General features: G+C 53.3%; 1 protein-coding gene and 1 long non-coding RNA gene across 2 annotated transcripts in view; one reads left to right on the top strand and one right to left on the bottom strand.

Moving 5' to 3' along the window:
• ADA2 (cat eye syndrome chromosome region, candidate 1) overlaps nucleotides 1-14215 on the top strand; it is a 28228-nt gene extending 14013 nt beyond the window's left edge. Inside the window, 6 exon segments of the mRNA NM_214016.2 lie at nucleotides 6278-6405; nucleotides 7818-7908; nucleotides 9922-10030; nucleotides 12156-12313; nucleotides 12769-12971; nucleotides 13491-14215. Of these exon segments, the coding sequence (NP_999181.1) occupies nucleotides 6278-6405; nucleotides 7818-7908; nucleotides 9922-10030; nucleotides 12156-12313; nucleotides 12769-12971; nucleotides 13491-13590 (789 nt within the window). The 3' untranslated portion in view covers nucleotides 13591-14215.
• On the bottom strand, nucleotides 13761-21363 carry LOC110260760. Its single transcript, XR_002344149.1, has 2 exons — nucleotides 20877-21363; nucleotides 13761-16328 (listed from the first exon to the last, which is right to left on the bottom strand). It is a non-coding gene; the product is annotated as an uncharacterized LOC110260760 (long non-coding RNA).

Raw genomic sequence — 21569 nt, 5'->3', positions numbered from 1 at the left:
TAAGGGTGTCCTTAACCCTTGGGATATCTAAAGAAAGCTATTACCCTTTCCCCCGGGGAAGGAGTGCCAGAATAAATTGACTGCTAAAGATTATACATCTGCAAACAATACCATGCACAGCCAAGAACTCATGCTGAATAGACACAGAGACAGAGTTTTGGACGAAGGAGAAAAAAAATAGCTTTTTTGCTTTGCCAGGCAAAGGAGGCCACAGCAGGCTAATGCCTGCAAGTCTGTGCCCTCCTTTGGAGAGAACAGGAGGTGGTCTTATGGTTTTGGAGTGGAAAATAGGGCCACAGATAAGGATCAGAGTAGATGCAAGCTTGCATTCTTCTTCACAGCAGGCATTCAGTGGTCCTGGACTGGTTCTGGTGGTCCTCCTTTCTGGAAATGAAGAATGCTTCATCACATCTTACCTTTGTTGGGGGTTTTAGTTCTGCAGAAAAGCTCAGAGGTCTGTGTACCTCTTGGGGAGGACCCAGGACCCTGCTCCCAGGCTGCACTGCTTTTCTTTTCTTTTTTTTTTCTTTTTTTGTTTTTTAGGGCCACACCCGCAGCATATGGAGGTTCCCAGACTAGGGGTCGAATTGGAGCTGTTGCCGCCGGCCTACGCCAGAGTCACAGCAACGCCAGATCCGAGACATGTTTACAACCTACACCACAGCTCACGGCAACACCAGATCCTTAACCCACTGAGTGGGGCCAGGGATTGAAGCTGCCACCTCATGGTTCCTAGTTGGATTTGTTTCTGCTGTGCCATGATGGGAACTCCTGGGCTGCTTTCTTGACTGCTCCTTCCTGGTTTCTGCATCCCCTCATTCTCATGATTAGAAGTGGTTTAAATCTGCTCTTTGGAATTCAGGGAAGGTCACAGAGGCTGAATGAAGCCTATTTCCTAAAAAGAAGTGGGGACACAGAAAGGCTTTTGTACCCAGGAGCCCACAGGGCCCTGCTCAGTTTCAGGATGACTCTGGTCTTTTTGCATTCAGTTTCTGAAGCATGGTTGGGATCCCTAAAATGACTCTACTGCCCTCGTTTGACTAGAAATGTTGGAGGCCCTCCTGCCCATCTGGGGTCAGGACAGCTCCGCCCGCCCCCAGAGTTTCCCAGCTCTCCTTTTATCTCTGAGTCCTGGACTGACGAGCCTGCTTTTCTTTGGATATGCGAGCCCCTCCCGGAGGGCGGCCCAGGTCAGGGTGCACCTCTCCTCTAGGATCTGCTGTTTGGCGGGTTTAAAGCTGAGCACAGACTTGCATCCTTATTTCTGACTCTGGGAGTGGAAGTGGGCCTGACCTTGCCCCCAGGAGAGACTTTACTGGCTCAGTGAGCACAAACCTTCTTTTAAAAGATCCACATCGGGTTAGGAGAGGAATTTGGGAAAGAACTGGGCTCCCCCTGGGCCATGCTGCCTGGAGTAGGAGGGTATTGCCCACATTCTGGGCTTGGCGGTATCCCTCGGAACCCCCAGCCCAGGCTCCGCCCTTCTAGGCCCACCCTCCTCTGGTCCGCCTCAAGCCCCCTACTCCCTTCCTGGGACTGGGGACCTCCCCTGAATCCGGTTATCCCAGCAGCTTTGTCACTGCGGTCCTCACCAAGCAGCCCTGGGTTCCCAGCTCCAGGGTGAACCTCACGCCTGGGGACGCTGGGTGTACATGTGACAAATTTGGAGGTGCTGTTTGGGCCGAGCTCCCAGGAGTCCAAGTCTGCCGTCTAGGGTTGGGCCAGGAGCCGCCACGTTAATTACTCCCCCCACCCACCCCCGCGCATCGGTTCTGCTGAAGATGGTCTGACCGCCCCACTTGGAGAAAGATCTTCTCAAAGCACTTTATCTGCACCTTCTCATTTGAGCATCACAACCTGCATTTTACAGGTGTGGAAACTGAAGCTCGGAAAAGTTAAGGAGCCTGACCGAGGCCAGGAGGGCAGTAAGTGGGATGTGGAGGGAGTGACCTGGGCGTTGGGCCCTGGGCCGTAAAGAACCACTCGCATCTCAAAAGGAGCTCCCCGAGGGGCTTCCGGCCTGGGGAGGCGCTTCCTGTTGGCACATCCTGGCTTCCTCTCAGAGTGGGCAGGGGAGGCAGGCCTACACCCTGGGGGGTGGGGGAGGGAGAAGGAGGGAGATGCTGCGAGGGTTTGAGCCCCTGGGGATGGCACCTGGGGGAGTGGCTGCGGGGTCGGAAGGAGGGAGGAGAAAGGCTGGATCCGGTCTTCCTCACCCCTCCCCCTCTCGCCACGCCCCTTGGGGGACTCTCCGGGCAGGGGTCTAGCCTGGGGACCGGCCCCCCGCTCGCCCCTCTCCCCACCCCTTCCGGCACCCAGCCAGCCTTCCTCGAGGGTGGAGGCTGAGGGGGATGGGCCGGGCGGCTGGTCCTGGTCTGACCCTGGAACAAAGGGCTCTCACCGTGGTGTCTTTGCCTAACGCCCCCTTAGCCAGAGTAGGGGAGCCATCAACACATTAACAACTAAAAACGCCCCCTGGAATTCTTTTCTGAGCCCTCTGCCTCCCCCTCCTCGCCTGGGGGGCTTACTCTGGGCCTGGGATGATGTTGATGGACTATCCTGGCCGCCCAGCCTCCTATTATGCCGCTAATGCTCCATCACAAAGGCCACTCGCCCCTGGCGACAGTTGCTAGGCGGGTCTTATCTCCTGGGCCCCATCCCCTCCCCCACGGCCGGAATCTGAGGCTCAGACTGGGTCGGGCCAGCCTTCCGGGCGGAGCTCCCAGGGGATTAGCCCCAGGGGCTGCCCAGCTGGCACTTAGGCGAGGGCGGTCTTGGGGGGGTGGGGCACGTAGGACGAAGGGAGCCCAGGATGGTGGTTCCCAGACGTTTTCTTGGATGCTGTCACTTGGGTAACCAGCAGTGGGGGTGCTGCCCCAGGGTTTTCCCTGGATTCTTAGCAGAATCCGTCTTTAGAAACTCCACCTGCTTTCTGCTGTGGTGACCCGTGTTTCTTGTCCTTAATGTGGCTCTGCTGACTCCTGACAGCAGCACTTACTAGGCAGGACCGTGACTGTGCTGTTGACACCGTGACTGTGCTGTTGACAAGTCTGTGAAATCAACAAAAACAAAGTCTTCAGCTTAGAGGACCATTATACATGCGAATCACCTGGGGAGTTAAATAAAGCCAGGTTCAGAGTTCCCTGCGTGGCTCAGCAGTAAGGGGGATCCCAATTAGTATTCATGAGGATGCCGGTTCAATCCCCGCCCCCGCTCAGCGGGTCAGGGATCCGGTGTTGCCTTAAGCTTCTGTGTAGGTCACATTCGTGGCTCGGATCCCGCATTGCTGTGGCTGTGGTATAGGCCAGCAGATGCAGCTCCAATTTGACCCCTAGCCTGGGAACTTCCATATGCCATGAGTGTGGCCCTAAAGAGCGAAAGCAAAAATGAAAACAAAAAAACAAAAGAAACAGGTTCAACCGCAGAGAATCTGATTTAATTAATCCAGAGTGATGGAGTTCCCATCGTGGCTCAGTGGTTAGCGAATCCGACCAGGAACCATGAGGTTGCAGGTTCGATCCCTGGCCTTGCTCAGTGGGTTAAAAGATCCGGCGTTGCAGTGAGCTGTGGTGTAGGTTGCAGACGTGGCTCAGATACCACGTTGCTGTGGCTGTGGCATAGGCCAGTGGCTACGCTCTGATTCGACCCCTAGCCTGGGAACCTCCATATGCCGAGGGAGGGGCCCAAGAAATGGCAAAAAAAAAGACAAAAAAAAAAAAAATCCAGAGTGGGACCCAGGCATTTTCTCTTCCCTGGGTGATTGGAGACTTCCAGACACAGCACCTCACCCCACACCCCTGGCCCAGGGACCTCCAATCCCACCCAAACCAGGGAGCAGGTCAAGGTTCCTACCTTTTTTTTTTTTGTCTTTTTGCCATTTCTGGGGCCACTCCCACGCCATATGGAGGTTCCCAGGCTAGGGTTTGAGCTGTAGCCTCCGGCCTACACCAGAGCCACAGCAACATGGGATCCGAGCTGCGTCTGCAACCTACACCACAGCTCACAGCAACGCCGGATCCTTAACCCACTGAGCAAGGCCAGGGATCAAACCCGCCACCTCATGGTTCCTAGTCGGATGCGTTAACCTTTGAGCCACGATGGGAACTCCGGTTTCTACCCTTTTTAAGCCTCAAAATCCTCACATGTAAAATGAGACCTAGGAGTTCCCTGATGGCTCAGCAAGTTAAAGATCCAGTGCTGTCACTGCTGTGGCTCGGCTTGCTGCTGTTGCACAGATTCCATCCATGGCTTGGGAAATTCCATATGCCTTGGTTGTGGTCAAATAAATTTTAAAAATCAGACCTACCTAATAGTGCTGTTTCGAGGATTAAATGAGATTGAGAGAAGGCTCTTTCTTGGCTTGTGCCTGGCACATAGTAGGAGATTTGTTAACGCTGGTGAAGTGAATGAGGCTCCAAGAGTGAGGGAGTTGGTTGCATTGGGAGTTAGAGCTAGTCCTAGTTTCTAGTCTGATTGTGTGACCTTGAGCAACTCTGCCCTGCAATTTCCTTTCTGTTTCCTTCAGCTTCAGTGTTCCCTAATTCCACGATATCATGGACAACAGAAATGTGTAATCTTATGTTGGTTTATGAAAGCAGTGCATAGTTTGATTCACTTCCCCACAAATGTATAGTTCCTCAATTAAACTGCAGCTAAGAATTGAGATGATCTAAACTGAGTGTAGTGGGTTTTTCCTAAAGAGGCCCTGTTACGGGGACAGAGCTGCTTTCCTACCACTGATTCTTAGATGAGGGACAGAGACCCCACTTGTACTTACAGGTTGTTGAATTCTTAGTGCTCATCTTCCTAGGGAGCCTGCAGATTTGATAGCTCAGTAATAACAATGTCACTATTATAGTTATCATTTCCAAGTGCTGTACATATATTAACTCATTGCAGCAACCCTACAAGGAGTGATGGATTGGGAATAAATTACATCTCCCTAGAGCCTGAGCCCAAAAGCCTGACCAGAACCCCAGACCAGCCTAGAACTTTCCTCTGAGGCCAAGGCCAGGCTGTGAGGCTGCTAGGGCTGCTCATATGATTTTAGCAAATGGGGATAAATTGTTAAGAAGCAACAAAGCAAGAGAAAGGGGGTCTGGGCTTCCAGGAGCAGTAAATTGTAAGGGAAATGAACAGAAGATAAAGATTATTTTCGTAAGGTTTGTCCATTCAGACTTGTCCTGGGGCCCAAGTTCTGTCTCCAGTGATAAGGGCTGTTCTGAGATGGGAGAGGAAAGGCGGACACCTTCACAAACAGAAATATATGTCCTGCTTTTAACCAGACAGGAGGGCTTACAGCTCTGTTTGTGCCTCCCCCCCCCCTTTTTTGTCATTGGTCACACCTGCAGCATATTGAAGTTCAGAGGCCAGGGGTCAAATCAGAGCTGTGGCTCAGCCACAGCCATGCTGGATCCTTAACCCACTGAGTGAGGCCAGGGATCAAACGCTCATCCTTGGAGTTCCTGTCATGGTGCATCGGAAACAAATCCGACTAGGAATCATTTCCGATGCACCACGGGTTCGATCCCTGGCCTCGCTCAGAGGGTCAAGGATCCCAAGTTGCTGTGAGCTGTGGCATAGGCTGGCAGCTACAGCTCTGATTAGATCCCTAGCCTGGGAACCTCCATATGCTGCGGGTGTGGCCCTGAAAAGACGGAAAAAAAAAAAAAAACCCTCATCCTCAGGGACACTCTGTTGGGTTCCTCACCCACTGAGCCACAAGGGGAACTCCCCATGTTCGTGCTTCTTAATTGCCTTCAGCTCAAAATAATCCTTATGTAAAAAGTGGCAAAATTGGGGGGTAGCACGTTCTGAGTCCCTTCAGGACCCCTGGAGTTGGACAAGCAAAAAGGCTGCTCTTCTTTTCCTCCTTTGTTTTACCTACTGTCCATCCCTGGCTCTTCCCACTCTGCCCCTTGGTGTCCCTGGTGGAGGTCCCCTGATGGAACCATGAAGGGAGTCCTCCACTGCTCTTTCTGGTTTGAGTCCTGTCCTCAGCCGACCTGCTCCTCATTCCTTGTACAAAGGCTTACTGAGCACTGACGCATGCCAGGCATTGTTCTGGGTGCGAGGACCCAGCCTCAAATAAGAGCTAGACATCCCTCCTCGTGGCACCAAAGGGCATTGTCCCAGGAAGAGCTGGGCTTCTGGTCAACCTCAGAGGCCAGCAGAGGCACTGAACAGAAAAATTGCCACGCAATTTTGAAGATTATTGGTGGTTGGGAATGAAGTTCTGCTCTGCTCACCCCCAGTCGGGACCATGCTTCCCTCCCAGGTGTACGAACTGAATGGGATGGTCCACAGCCGCGAGTGGTCAGTGCGGACCTATGAAGAAGTGGCTCGTACGTTTGCAAAGACGCATCCTGGGTTTATTGGAATCAAGCTCATTTATTCGGATCACAGGTAGGATTGAGCACAGCTGAGGCTGCAGGGGCTGGACAGGGTTGCAGGCAGAGCCACTAGGCTGGGAGTGGACAGAGGAGGATCTGAGAGGCTGGGGCCAGAGACCCCTAGATGCCCAAGTGCCGGGGGCTCGTGTGTGTACTGAGTGCAGAATGTCTGCTGAAATCATAACGAGGCTGCAACAAGGAAGAACTGTGGCAATTTTCTAGGTAATTCCAAACTGTGACCCCACACTGACCTGGCTGATCAGTAATGGGTTTAGTGTTTTTGCTCAAATGTTTGGAGAGTTTGTTTTAATCCACGGCTGGTCTGTCTCATGGCATCAGTGGCATCTGTGCGGAGTCCCAAGGCGCTGTGAAGACAGATCCACTCTTGCCCCGAGCTAGTGCAGAAAGCCTATAGCTGAATTCTCCTGATTTACCAAGGAAGAGTCTTTCTTTTGTGAAGGAGCAGCCAAGGAGCTGACTGGACAGCGGAGAGTCTGTGCTGAGTTCCGCTGGAGGCCAGGGCAGCACCTGGATGGGGTCAGGCTGGTCAGGCTTGGGGAGGGGTGGCCCCACTTGCTCAGCCCCCGTGGGGGGTGAGGGCAGTCAGACCTCCCCAAGAGCCCCCTCCTGTCTAGTGACAGTGGGGCGGGGGGAGGCCCTGGTGGCACAAGATCTGGCCGCCAGGACGGAGCTTGCAGGACGGATCCCTGGTTCTGCCTGAGGCTCCCTGGGAGCCAGTGGCAGGAGGCTGGAGGGCAGAGCTGCACTGACAACTGCTCCTAGTGCATGGGGGATGGGCAGAGCCGAGGACGGGGACAGGTGGCCAGCGGCCCGCCAGTGCCTTTTCTTTGGGTGTTTCCCTTGTGACATTCTTGCCTTGCCCCCGACCAGGGCTGGAGGGAAAGGCATGCGGGGGTGGGGGGGGCGGTGGATGAGACAGCTTGCTTGTGGGGTTTCTGGAGAGCCTGGGCCGTGCTGATTGAATCAGAGAAAGGAGACATGCAGCGGCCAGGTCCAGCTGCCCTGGCAGGGCCTCGGTGGCCTATGGCATTTCACAGGTGTCCAGGGATCAGAGGGCTGGCCACGTCCAGGACCCACCCTCTCAGGGATGCTAGGCAAGTTCCGTCAAGACACTTTGTTTCATCCAAACACAGGCCAACAAAACTTGCCCTGTGGGTCCCCTACCCACTGGCTCTCCAGAGACCAGGGGTCCCTCTGGGGCCAGCCAGAGTCCTCGGCAGGCATGGGCTTGGGCAGACACCTCTTTGGTGTAGTGCTTTCAGGGAATGCATTAGCCTGGGTGGGGTGGGGTCATGGGGAAGTGATAGCTGGGTGTCCTGGACAAGACCAGCCCAGCTGCCAGGGGCAGACACGCCATTGGCCCCGAAATGCTGACTCCCAGCCTTCTCCTCTATTCTCCCGCAGATCCAAAGACGTGTCCCTCATCAAGGAATCCGTCCAGAGAGCCATGGAACTTCGAGCCAAGTTCCCCCAGATGGTGGCTGGGTTTGACCTGGTAATGGACCCTGCTCTGCTCTGGCCACACTGCCCACCACATCTGGCTCCCCCAACCACAGTCCAGTAGGGTGGGGGGTGGGGGTGGCGTCTGGAAGCAGAGATGGGGCTGAGCCTGGGCAGAGCATCCAGAACTCAGAAGCAGCCCCTCCCCTCCCCCCCATTTGCCCCCAGCTATTTCTGAAGCTGCTTCGTGGGACCCCCTCCCATCCCCCCACCAAATAACAGCCAGGCCACACTTCCCAGGTGACAGCTTGATCTCATTAAGAAGCTAAGGAGGAGTTCCCGTCGTGGTGCAGTGGTTAACAAATCCGACTAGGAACCATGAGGTTTCGGGTTCGGTCCCTGCCCTTGCTCAGTGGGTTGAAGATCCGGCGTTGCCGAGAGCTGTGGTGTAGGCTGCAGACGCGGCTCGGATCCCTCGTTGCTGTGGGCCAGGGGCTACAGCTCCAGTTCGACCCCTAGCCTGGGAACCTCCATATGCCGCGGGAGTGGCCCAAAGAAATAGCAAAAAGACAAAAAAAAAAAAAAAAAAAAAAAAAAAAGCTAAGGAGTTCCCATTGTGGCTCAGCAGTAACAAACCCGACTGACTAGCATCCATGAGGACATGGGTTCAATCCCTGGCCTTGCTCAGTGGGTTAAGGATCCAGTGTTGCTGTGAACTGTGGTGTAGGTTGCAGATGCCACTCAGCTCTGGCATGGCTGTGGCTGTGGTGTAGGCCAGCAGCTGCAGCTCCAATTCAACCCCTAGCCTGGGAACTTATATATGCCGCGGGTGTGGCCCTAAAAGGCACTCCCGACCCTGCTTCCAGAGAGTCTGCACATCTCACCCGAGACAGTGCTCCAGCTCTCGATCTTAGCCCCACCAGTCCCCCACTCCCCCAGGAGAGGATCTCAAGTAATTGTTCTCTTTGGACCAAGGTACCAAGATGTCCTCCTGGGGTCCTGGGGGGTTGATCGGAGGATCCAGCCTCCCCCCTTCCCCCCAGAAATGGGACGGGGGTGGGAGTCCCCCCATCGCCTTTTCCCTCTGTGTATGGAACTGACAGCAGGTCCTGAGGACAGCGTCCAGCGGGGCTCATGGGCTGGTCCCTGCGGGGACTGGGTGCACAGTCCCCGCTAGAGTTGTTCAGAGGGTCCACGGTGAGCCCCATGTATCCTTTGGGCCTGCACTCCATCCTACTGCCCTGATTACCCAGGCTTCTTTTCCTGTGAAAGCGTCATTGCCCCACACTCCAGCCCTTGCAGGTTGAAGCTTTCTGTCCCGAAGCTCCCTCACTCCGGCACCCAGCTGCCCAGCCCAGGGCCGTGGCTCCCCTTGAAAAACATGACTTTGGTGTGGTCGCTGTTCATGTTACTCTGGCTGAGGGACTCTTCTGGGAGCTGCTGTCTGTGACCTCCAGGCCAGAGTCGTCCTGACCTTGGTCCAGGGCTCCAACTCTCTCACCCTCTCTGTCTCTCGCCATCTCTCTGTCTCTTTCTAGCTCTGTCTCTATTTCTCTGTCTCTAGCCATCTCTCTCCCATCTAAGGAGCTCAGGCTGGAGCACGGGGCCCTGGAAGGCAGGCGGGGGGATGGGGAGGAAGCTGGGAAGGGCTCGGAGGATTCAGGTACAGCCTCTGAGTAAGGGGGGTGGGCCCGTAATTTCAGGGCCACAGTGCTCTCGCTCTCTTTTCTTTCCCAGCCCTGCCACTAGTCTTTCTTTTTTTTTTTTTTTTAATTTTTTAAATGAGTTTTATTTTTTTCCATTATAGTTGGTTTACAGTGTTCTGTCAACTTTCTACTGTACAGCAAAGTGACCCAGTCATATATCTATATATATACACACATTCTTTTTCTCACATTATCCTCCATCATGTTCCATCACAAGTGACTAGATATAGTTCCCTGTGCCACTAGTCTTTCTTGAAAGACTGTGTGACTGAGGCCTCAGTGGTGGTGGGCAGGGCTGCAGGGCACACCAGCAAGGGGAGGCAGGGGCTGGGCAGGTGCCCCACGTCCCCTCTGTCCTGCAGGTGGGGCGTGAGGACACAGGCCACTCCTTGTATGACTACAAAGAGGCCTTGATGATTCCAGCCTCACGTGGTGTGAAACTGCCTTACTTCTTCCACGCCGGGGAGACAGGTGAGCCTGTGACATCATCGGGAACAGGGGTGATGGGCAGGAGCCCTCCCAGGGCATGAGGGGCACTGGGCAGTGTGGTGGCAGCCCACCGTCATCTCACAGCGCTTGCCCACTTCATGCACATATCAGGTCTGTGTGACAGCCACACCCCGGAGAAGGTGTGCTGGGGACGGTGACAGCATCAGTGGGTAACACACATTATTCATGGTTCTTACCTGGTCCCACCAGGAAGGCACTTGAGCTCATTTTACAGGTGAAGAGCCCAAGGCTCCAACCAAACAGGGCAACTGGTCCAAGGTAAGTCACTGGAGATCAGGGGTCTCACTTCAACCCCTTCCCCAAGACCCCCCTTTTATAATGGGCGAATTGTGCCCTCACCGGCAAAGTCACACACTAGGTAGGGGGGCTCAGCAGGCCTGCTCTGCCTCTGGAATGCACTGTCCACAGCCACCAGCTCCTCCAGGCCCAGCCCACCAGCTCACTGGTCATTTCTCTCACCTCCAGAGAGAACACACTTCAAGTGTGTAAACAGCTAAAATGCGGTCATGGCTGTGATGTCAGATCCCAAGGAAGATGGGGGGGGGTTAGACCTGCTGCATTTCCCCGCCCCCAGGGTACCTAAGAGGGGAGCTGGTGGGGAGCCTGCACTTCACAGCCAGGCTTAAACCTTGGTTTATCACGCAGCCTCTCAGGGGAAGGGCTCCTGTGCATTAATCTCTTTTTCCTGACATTTCAAGTCAATTTAGATCTAATTTAGATCAAAGCTGTCCTAGGAGGTTGAAAGAATTATTTGTGGGGGATGGGGAAGGGGAAGGGGTGTTAGCCTTGAAGGCTGTGGTCCAGTTGGGAAGATCACACCCACCTCCATGAAATCATCTCAATTCCAAATCACACTGTCCCAGGAGGGGATTTTGCCAGGAAGTGGGTACTTAATACCCTGTTTTTTTTTTGTTTTTTTTTGTTTTTTTTTTTAATAAAAGAGAAATTTGAAAACAAAGTATTAGGGAACTAGTGAAAATCCACCTGACACATATGCCCTCACTACCAATGGAAACTCTTGGATTTTCATATTTTACCTGTGGATCAGTTAGGATGCTTTTGGCGGCCAGGAGTGAGGTCCGCACATCCTGTAAGTCTTATAATCGGCTCATCTGTGATCTCGCCCGACCAGCAACTCCTGCTGTCCTTCCGAGTCTGGGATTTCACCTCCCTTGGTCAGCAGACAGTGATGTCACATCCAGGTGTGACCTCGTCCCTGTACTGGAAAGGAAGCCACAGGAGCTCCTGTCAGAGCCCCCCAGGCTGGCTCTGATCAGGACTATCCGAGCTGCAGGGGAGGCCTGGGGAGTCAGACCCCGACATTCTCACTTCCCATGAGGCCCTACTGCCAGGAGGGTGCAGTGAAGGTGCAGCGGGTGGCTGGTTTGGGCTGGCCATTGTCCTCTTGCCATTGGTCGTCCCAAGAGTTCTGTTAAAGATATGACGTGAGTATGTACTAATAGCTCTAGTGACAGAGACACTGCTGTAAAGATGCTACACATAAAATTCCCTGAAAACAGCTCTGGAAACAAATATAAAATGGAAAGAAAGCGTATGGATTGTGGGTCAGACAGACCAAGGTTTACAGCCCAGCTTGCTGCTTCCCAGGGGAGACAGTCCTTCCATTACAGAGTCTGTTTTTTGTTTTATCTTTATGCCTTTTCTAGGAGGTTCCCAGGCTAGGGGTCTAATCGGAGCTGTAGCCACCAGCCTATGCCAGAGCCACAGCAACGCAGAATCTGAGCTGTGTCTGCGACCCACACTACAGCTCGCAGCAATGCCGGATCCTTAACCCACTGAGCAAGGTCAGGGATTGAACCCGTAACCTCATGGTTCCTAGTCGGATTCGTTAACCACTGAGCCATGACAGGGACTCCTACAGAGTCTGTTTAGGGCCCACTTCCTCACCTGTTACCGGCAGGTAGGCCCGCCACGCCTCTCTTGAGCATCGTTATAAGGAAAAGTGTCTCTTTGTCTCAATGTTCATTTCTCTTCCTTTTCCTTCCCCGGGGAGTGTGGGGCGTTCATCTGCCCATGGTCTGAGTCAGATCCATCCATCCCACTTAAGCCCACCCCTTGTTCGCAGACTGGCAGGGCACTTCCGCAGACAGAAACCTTCTGGATGCCCTAATACTGAACTCCACCAGGATCGGGCATGGATTTGCTTTGAGCAAACACCCAGCCGTGTGGGCTGATGCCTGGAGGAAGGACATCCCCTTAGAAGTCTGTCCCATCTCCAACCAGGTATGCGAGGTCCATGGGCTGTGCGCTTCGATCTTCAGCTGCTGCCCCTGTGTCACCTGTCCTTAACACCCGTGCTTTCAGTATCCTCCTCTCTCTCACTGAGGAGGATACTGAGGAATGGCCTTTGCCTAAACAAGTCACCGTACTGGTGGTGGAATTGTGGGTGATGCTGCGGACAAAGCTAAAGGGACACTGGGGGGGGGCACAAGGTTGGGGGGGTCCCACTACCAGCACAGCTGCTTGGGGCCCTCTGTGCCACTGCCTGTCCTGCAAGGCTCAGGACAGCTGATCTGAGTTGATGTCCTTGGAGAAAGGGCTGGCTCTCCCCGAGTCAGGACTTTGCCCAGAAGTTGTCCCATTGCAGGGACTGGTGACGAGGATGAGAAAAGCCCCAAATCTCCTGCCAGCTCTTCACCATCCCCATTTGTCTCTCTCCTTGGCCTCCAACTGGGCAGGTGCTGAAGCTGGTGTCGGACCTGAGAAACCACCCTGCAGCCGTTCTGATGGCCACCGGGTACCCCATGGTTATCAGCTCAGATGACCCTGCTGCCTTTGGGGCCAAAGGCCTGTCCTACGATTTCTATGAGGCCTTCATGGGTCTCGGGGGGCTGACGGCTGACCTGAGGACACTCAAGCAACTGGCCATGAACTCCATCAGGCGAGTGTCCCTTGTGCTCCTCTTCCACCCCATGGCTTATGTTGACCTCTCAGAGGTTTGGGGCAGAACCTAGAAGGTTCTGTAGATTTCTCCGCATCATTTCTTTTTTTTTTTTTTTTTTGAAAGTTTTCTTTTATTTATTTATTTATTTATTTGTCTTTTTGCTATTTCTTGGGCCGCTCCTGTGGCATATGGAGGTTCCCAGGCTAGGGGTCGAATCGGAGCTGTAGCCGCCGGCCTACACCAGAGCCACAGCAACGCAGGATCCGAGCCATGTCTGCAACCTACACCACAGCTTACGGCAACGCCGGATCTTTAACCCACTGAGCAAGGGCAGGGATCGAACCCGCAACCTCAGGGTTCCTAGTTGGATTCGTTAACCACTGCGCCACCACGGGAACTCCCGCATCATTTCTTAATTGCTCCTGCTCTTGGGCTGGGAACAAATGAGCCCTCCAGCACCTGAGATCCCCTCCTGCCCCCTCCCCAAAGCTGACCCAGGCACCCCCCCCTCTGCAGGTACAGCGCCCTGTCAGAGACTGAGAAGAAGGTTGCCATGGAAACCTGGGAGGAGCGATGGCATAGGTTTGTAGCGGAGCTGGCCAGGGGCCCAAAGTGAGCAGAACAGCAGCCCTGCCTCTGCCTCCCACCAGGCCGGCCTCACCTTCTCTCAGCTGTCCTGGAGTCCAGTCCAGTCATCTCCGTTTCTTCATCAGAACCGGCCTGTGGGGTCACCCCATGGCCTCCCTGTTGCCCGACCTTGGGAACACTCCATCAGTGGACACACACACATCCTTCTCTCGGCCTCAGTGCAAGGGCCCTTGGGACTCCTGCCCTGGCTCCGGTCCACTCCCAGAGACTCTTCTCTGCCTGCCCTCAGCTCAGCCCTGCACTTCCTGCCTTCTCGCCTCCTCTCCTGGGGTGTCTCATCCACTCCTACACTTTTATTTTATTTTATTTTTTTAGGGCCACACCCGCAGCATATGGAAGTTCCCAGGCTAGTGGTCAAATTGGAGCTGCAGCTGTCAGCCTACACCACAGCTACAGCAACAGTGGATCTTTAACCCATTGAGCAAGGCCACGGATCAAACCCACATCCTCATGGCTATTAGTCAGGTTCTTAACCCCCTGAGCCACAATGGGAACGCCCATTCATTCCCTTTTAAAACCGTGTATTTCTGCAGGTATGGCCCTGAAAAACCAAATAAATAAATAAGACTATGTATTTGTCCAGGTTTCCCAAACTTTGCATTGACTCGGGTGGCTCACGGGAACCTCAGAGCTTCTCCTGGGCTTTTCCTGGCTGGGTAAATGGCAGCTCTGCACAGAGGCTCAGAGTGGAAGTTGTCCGTGGAATTCCTGCTGCTGTCCTGGCTCCGTCTGCCCTCTACTCCCCCACTGCTGGCTGAGTCCCAACCGCTGTCCCTCTGTCCTGAGTTACGACAGTGCCTAATCGATGGCTTCCTTCTCTTCACCCTCTCTAGCTCATTCTTCCCAGAGCAATGACTGTTCCAAATCAGTTTGAACCAGGACGCTCCATTATTACAGCTCAGCACCTAGAAAAACCTGCATGTCTCCACAGGGCACATGGCATCCCCTTTAACCTGGTCCCTCCCTGGGCGCCCCTAGTCACCATGCCCCAGGCTCTAGTGCCCAAGCTCTGCCCCGCCTCTCATTCTCTCTGCCTAGAATGTTCTCCTCCCACTTCTGTCTGATTCCCGCCATCACCCTCAACCTCAGGCTTCCTTTCCTGCCCTTGTCTTGGGTTTCTCCCTGGGGAAACTGGCTCCTTGCTGTCCTGACCCCAGAACCACCTGGCATTACACACCTGTTTCTGTGGCAAGCTCCTGGAGGACGGAGGACAGGCACTCAGAACCCCAGACCCAGTCAGTCCCAACACACAGGCGTCGAATGAAGGACGCACCCTGTCCGTGCTGTGTTGGAGCGAGTGGGGTCCCCAGATCTGTCCTGGCCTGGTCTTTGGGAGAAGGTGGCGAGGGGCAGTCCCAGCCTCCTGTGACCACAGGGTGTGGAAAAGAACCAAGGCGTAGCCTCAGGTGGACTCAGGTGCCCCTCAGGCAGCTCTGGCCACTGGGGGAACCAGGTGACCCTGAAGAGCCTTTGGCTCGTGGCCTTAACCAACCCCAGCAGGGGGCAGTCCCCACACAGCTGACTTCCGCTCAGGAAGTGGTGAAAAGTGTAACACGTGGCCAGGTCCACAGGGGTCTCTCGAGAGGGATACGGTCTCTGATTGGGCAAAACCAACCAACTGTGCTGCCTTTGTGCTGGGTCAATGGGCCCAGCCCAAGCAGAGAACCAGACACACCGGCAGAACCAGACCCCCACGCGCAGGGAGGGAACAGCTGTGGGTCCCCGGGCCTGAGTGACGTTTCTGCCGGGCAGAGCAGGTAGAACCAGCTTCACTCGTCCATCCTGTGACTTCCCAGAGGGTGTCCTGATATAGCGTCTTTTGGGAAAACTTGTGTGTTAGTTGAGGTTTTATGATTTGAACTCCTGGAGTCCATATCATTGATGTCTTAGACTGAGGTCAAATTCTCTGTCCTTCTTTGTCAGGTGAATGGTCTGGGCTGGAAAACCCCATCCTGTCCCCACCATCTGGCCCTGGAAGGGTGTCTTGGCTTGGCATCCTGGTCCTAGTTGGCTCCAGGGGAGGGCGGGGGCTCTTGGAAGTTCACAAGGAGGGAATCTTGCAGGAGATGCAAATCAGCCTTGTTCCCAACAATTTAGAAGTTGGATTCCAACCTCAGGGAAAAGCATGGAACATTTACTCTTCTTATCTTTTTTCTTTTAGGGCCACACCTGCAGGCCTAAAGTTGGAAGTTCCCAGGCTAGTGGTTGAATCAGAGTTGCAGCTGCTGGCCTACACCACAGCCCCAGCAATGCCAGATCCCAGCAGCATCTGTGACCTACACCACAGCTCATGGCAATGCCAGATCCTTAACCCGCTGAGTGAGGCCTGTACCTCTTAGAAAGGCAGCTCCACTCTCCTAGTAACCAGGGCACCACCATCCAGAGCAGGAAATCAACTCAGATGAGATACCACCTTCTGGCCCTGGCCCTTCCAAGCGTTTTCCTTCTCTGGCCTGAACCCAATGCAGAGTCCCATGTCACAGTTCAGGGTGGGACTGTTCTTCCATCTTGGCTTTTGTGACCTCACCGTCTCTGAACAACACAGTTATCTTGGAGACTGTCCCTCATTCGGGGTTTGTGATTCCAGCGATGCGTGTCTGAGAGGCATGCCTCACGTGGCGCTGTGTCCCTCACTTGGCGCTGGGTCCCTCATGTGGCGCTGGATCTCTCTCTGCATTGCAGGGGGCAATCCTTCAGAGGCCTCACCTGCAACAGCAAATCGTGAACACTTAGCCTGGGGTTAAAGCAGTGGTAGTCTGAAATTGCTCATCGGAGGAGTTTTCACACCACAGAGATCAGCAAATGTTACAAACCAGTGCCTGGCACCCCTGTGCATCGGCTGTCAGCTTGTCCGTTACAAGGAAGTCAACTTTATCACTTTGTAAGGTGACGCATGCCAGGATGTGCCATTGTAAAGTTTTCCCCTCTGTTGTAATGAATATTTAGAGGGGAAACATTTTAACTCAATGGAAAAATATTATTCCTCATCACACCCTTACCCCTTATTTGGCATTCAGCAAGGATTATTGTCTGAATTGACTGTTACTGCCATATTTGCTCTTCTATCGCTGTATATTAAATTATCCTGAAACTTAGTGGCTTAAAAAAACAATAAGATGGGAATTCCCATTGTGGCTCAGTGGGTTAAGAACCCGACTAGTATCCATGAGGACGTGGGTTCGAACCCTGGCCCCGCTCAGTGGGTAAAGGATCCGGTGTTGCTGTGAGCTGCAGTGTAGGTCATGGATGTGGCTCAGATTTGGTGTTGCTATGGCTGTGGTATAGACTGACAACTACAGCTCCAATTTGACTCCTAGCCTGGGAACTTCCATAGTGCCACAGGTATGGCCCTAAAAAGACCAAAAAAACCCACCCGATAAAATATATTCTCTTTCACATGGTTTCTGTGGGTTGGGATTTAGGAAGGGCCTAGCCAGGGAGGTCCGGTTTGGGGTCTCTCTGAGGTTGTGGTCAAAGTGGAGGAGGAGGACTTCCCTGGTGGCCCAGCGGGTTAAGGATCTATGTTGTCACTGCTGTGGCTCAGGTTGCTGCTGTGATGCAGGTTCAATCCCTGGCCCGGGAACTTCTGTATGCCACACTTGCAGAAAAAAAAAAAAAAAAAAAGCGGAATTCCCTAGTGACCTAGTGGTTAAGGATCTAATGTCACTGCTGTGGCTCTGGTTTGATCCCTGGTCCAGGAACTTCTGCAATGGACTTGGCGGAAAAAAACAGTGGTGGCAGAGCAGGAGGAGCTGAGGGCTGGCCAGACACCTCCTTGTTCCTGAGCGTGGGCCTCTGCTGGCCTCAGCCAGGAGTCTCTGCATGGTCCAGGGGGACTTCCTCAAACCACGGTGGCCAAAGGCTCCAAGAGTAAGAGTTCAGGGAACAAAGCACAAGTTCTGGTGCCTTTTCTTTTCTTCTTCTTTTTTTTTTTTTTGTCTTTTTGTCTTTTTAGGGCCGCTCCAAGACATATGGAGGGTCCCAGGCTAGGGGTCCAATCAGATCTGTAGCCCCTGGCCTACGCCACAGCCACAGCAATGTGGGATCTGAGCCGCGCCTTCGACCTACACCACAGCTCACAGCAATGCTGGATCCTTAACCCAACTGAGCGAGGCCAGAGATCGAACCTGAGACCTCATGAATGCTAGTCTGGTTCATTAACCACTGAGCCATGATGGAAACTCCTCTGGTGCCTTTTCTGATAACCTTGTAAGTCCCAAGGCATCACATCTGCTACACTGGGGGGATGGAAATCACACTTCTCCAGGCTAAACCCTCCCAGTTTCAAGAGGAGAGGGTAGAGACCCCACTTGTTGATGGAGGACTGTCAAAGTCACGTCGTAAAAAGGACAAATAAGAGATGCTGCTAGAAAATATCTGGAAAATAGAATCGCCACTTCTATTTTTTTTTCTTTTTTTCTTTTTTTGCTTTTTAGGGCTGCACCTGCGGCACATGAAAGTTCCCAGGCTAGGGGTCAAATCGGAGCTACAGCCACACCAACACAGGATCCGAGCCTTGTCTGTGACCTGCACCACAGCTCACGGCAACGCCAGATCCTTAACCCACTGAGCAAGGCCAGGGATGGAACCCGCAACCTCATGGTTCCTAGTTGGATTCGTTTCCGCCGCGCCATAACAGGAACTCCTCCTTCTGTTTTGCTTTTTTTTTGTCTTTTGATTTTTTGTCTTTTTGCCAGATCCTTAACGCACTGAGCAAGGCCAGGGATCGAATCTGAGTTCTCATGGATACTAGTCCAGTTCGTTACTGCTGAGTCACAGCAGGAACTCCTCCTCCTGTATTTATTAGCTGTCATTCTGCTATGAGGAAGAACTTTCTCTGATCTATCGATTGACTGATTATTAGTATGGATTCTGACTCTATTCAATGGCCTATCACCTGTCACTGTCACTCTTTATTCTGATGCTCTCACTGTTGCAGACTTGGCCATGGGAGCCCCATTAAACTGGCTCCTGAGACTCTTGGGTAAATTTCTATAATTTTTTTTTCTTCTTGCCGCGTACACAGCATGCAGAAATTCCTGAGCCAGGGATCAAAACCATGCCACAGTGGTGACCCTGAACCGCAGCAGTGACAACGCTGGATCCTTGACTGCTAGGCTGCCAGGAACTCCAGACACCTATAATTTTTTGAGCACTTATTTACTTTCTGACACAACAAAATGTTCCAGGTTCACTTTGTACTTTCCCCATCTGTTGCTGGAGGACAAGAGCCCTGGTTCTTCTTTGTAGAGAATAATATTTAGAAGCCCTGATCTGGGCATTAGATGTGCCCATTGTTACTGGTATGTGTGTAGATACACACATAAATAGAATTTATATACATTTGTGCACTAACATTTTTCTCTTTCCGAATGTATCTATGTATAACAAAAAGCCATGAGTCTGCACCCATCCCTCCAATTCCATTAAAGATCTAAGGGGTGATTCCAGCCTCCATCCCCCCACACACCTGGGACTGCTGTTCCCCAACAGTGAGAACCGAGCAACCAGCACCTCCAAGGCATTTTCACCTTGCTGATGCCCCTGGATGAGGTCTATCTGGGGCCCCCTCTGCTGCCTCTTTAGCTGCCCTTCCACTGGTCCCAGATGCCTCAAGGGAACAAGGGGAAGAGAAAAAGGTTTGGAAGAAGAGAAACCCACGGTCCTTTTAGAGCTTGGAGTGACTTCTAGACGGGAACAGACTACTGGTGCTACTGAAGCTCTCTTTCAGGGGTTTGCGTGAGTGGACCCCTTGCAAGACAAAGTGTATCTTAGCAATTTTAGAGTCTTTAAGAGGGCCCTGCAAATACGTGGAGGCCTCAGGGGCCCTGCTCTGGGTCAGCTTTCCCCTGGAATGAAGAAGACGAGGAGTGTGTGTGGCTGCAACCGGCTGGAAGGAGGCAAGCACTGGAAACTCTCCTGCCTTCTAGAGGAGCAGCTGCCCAGAACCACCTTGGGAAGGTGCCTATTTAATTTTTAAAGCTCCAGAAAGGATTCTGTAACCTGCCTCAGCCACCCAGTCTGGGGTCCCCAGGTCTCTTTCCCCAGGTCAGGAGCTGGAAAGAACAGATGTGATCCAGACCTCTCGCAAGAACTGACCCTTGAGGTCTGGCTACAGGTAGCTGCAGCTTTAGCCCGAGATTAAGTCAGCACACTGGATTATAAATATTATTTTTAAACACACAATATATGTTACTTTAAATAGCAGTCATCCTAAAAACATCATAAACTTCGTCATCTTTTTTTCTGTGTCCTGAAGGGTGTACATAAAAGATGTGGGGCAGAGTTCTTGTTGCAGCTCAGCAGTAGTGAACCCAACTAGTATCCGTGAGGACGTGGGTTCAATCCCTGGCCTTGCTCAGTGTGTTGGGGATCTGGTGTTGCCATGAGCTGTGGTGCAGGTCGCAGATGCGCCTCGGTTCTGGCATTGCTTTGTTGTGGCTGTGGTGTAGGCCAGCAGCTGCAGCTCTGATTCAACCCCTAGCCTGGCAACTTCCATATGCCATGGGTGCAAGCCTAAAAACCTCAAAAAAAAAAAAAAAAAAAAAAAAGATGTGGGGCAGGGAGCACTTTTGGATGGGATTTGCCCCGAGAAACATCCATGGACCCCAATTCTCACCCACAATGCTGTGGCCCGGGCAGTGAGGCTGGGTCCATCGCTCCAGGCTTTTTAGTCAAGAGCCTCTTCCTCCTCCTTCTTCAGGGTGGACAGGATCCAGCCTTCCAATGGGCCATTCCCTGAGGACGGTCCTGCCTGGTCCAGCCAGACTTCCCTGAGGCTCGGCCCCCTCTGAGGGGAGGGTAGGAGGACTGGAAGTTTTAGATTCACAAAATATCAAAGCTGGGAGAGGCCCAAAGATGATTTTATCTAATCTCTCTGGGTAACAAAGGACTAAACCGAGGCTCAGAGGGGGTCAGTATCCTCTTGGCAGGTGACAGTAGGCTCAGTGTCCACCTCCCGGCCCAGGGCTGCCTTCTCTCCTAACAGGTCCTCATCAGCCCCTGGGGGGCCTGGGTCCATTCTCTGGCCCTGATGGTGCAGTTTGCACAACTCCGACGGTAACCCACCCACCGCAGCTGCTCAATTCCTGTCCTAGCTTGATGAGGCCAGGATGCATCAGGCCTCTGGGGACAGGCTGACCTCTCCTGTGACCCCTCCTCGACCCCTTCTGTGACCCCTGGCTCTCCTGTGCCTGTCTCCCAGCCCCGGAAACAGCCTCAGCTTCCTGTGGCCCCGGAAGAACGGGTTCTTACCTAGAGTCTTTGTCCAGAGGCCCCTCCGCCCAGCTCCCCTGAGCCACCCTTTGGAGGGAAGTGGCCCGAGGAAGAAGCACGCGATGCTGGTGGCTGCTGCCGCACCTGCGGCTCCTTCGGCGGGCGGCACGCTGCTGACCCCTGGTGGCCTCCCTTGGTAGCTCAGGTGCCGCCGCTGGCTCCCACTCCCCTTTCAGGCTTAGACCCTCTTACGGCGTGGGTGTGCTCCCTTCGAAAGGAGAAATGAAAACCCATGGGCCAGAATTCCACTTCTGTTAATAATTTTCTCTGCTTCTTTCCCACAGTAAACAGATCTGGGGTCTCAGCCCTGGTTTCGGCCTGATCACCAGCCTCCCATGCTTGTTTCTGCTGCCCCTTCCCCTCACAGAGAGAAAGGTCCTTCTGACTTGGGTCCTGCACTGTCATCCTAGCCTAGGAGGGGAGTGCCATCACAATGTTGAAATTCTGTTACATTTCAAATAAAAAGTTTCGGAGTTCCCATCGTGGCTCAGTGGTTAACAAACCTGACTAGTATCCATGAGGACAGGGGTTCGATCCCTGGCCTCCATCAGTGGGTTAAGGACCCCGCACTGCAGTGAGCTGTGGTGTAGGTCACAGACACCACTCGGATCCCATGTTTCTGTGGCTTGTGGCATAGGTGGACAGCTGTAGCTCTGATTAGACCCCCTAGCC

Source organism: Sus scrofa, chromosome 5, assembly GCF_000003025.6.
Source record: "Sus scrofa isolate TJ Tabasco breed Duroc chromosome 5, Sscrofa11.1, whole genome shotgun sequence".
Taxonomy (NCBI): Eukaryota; Metazoa; Chordata; class Mammalia; order Artiodactyla; family Suidae; genus Sus; species Sus scrofa.
Note: the sequence above shows the minus strand (reverse complement) of the source record. Positions and strands in the feature narration are given on the sequence as shown.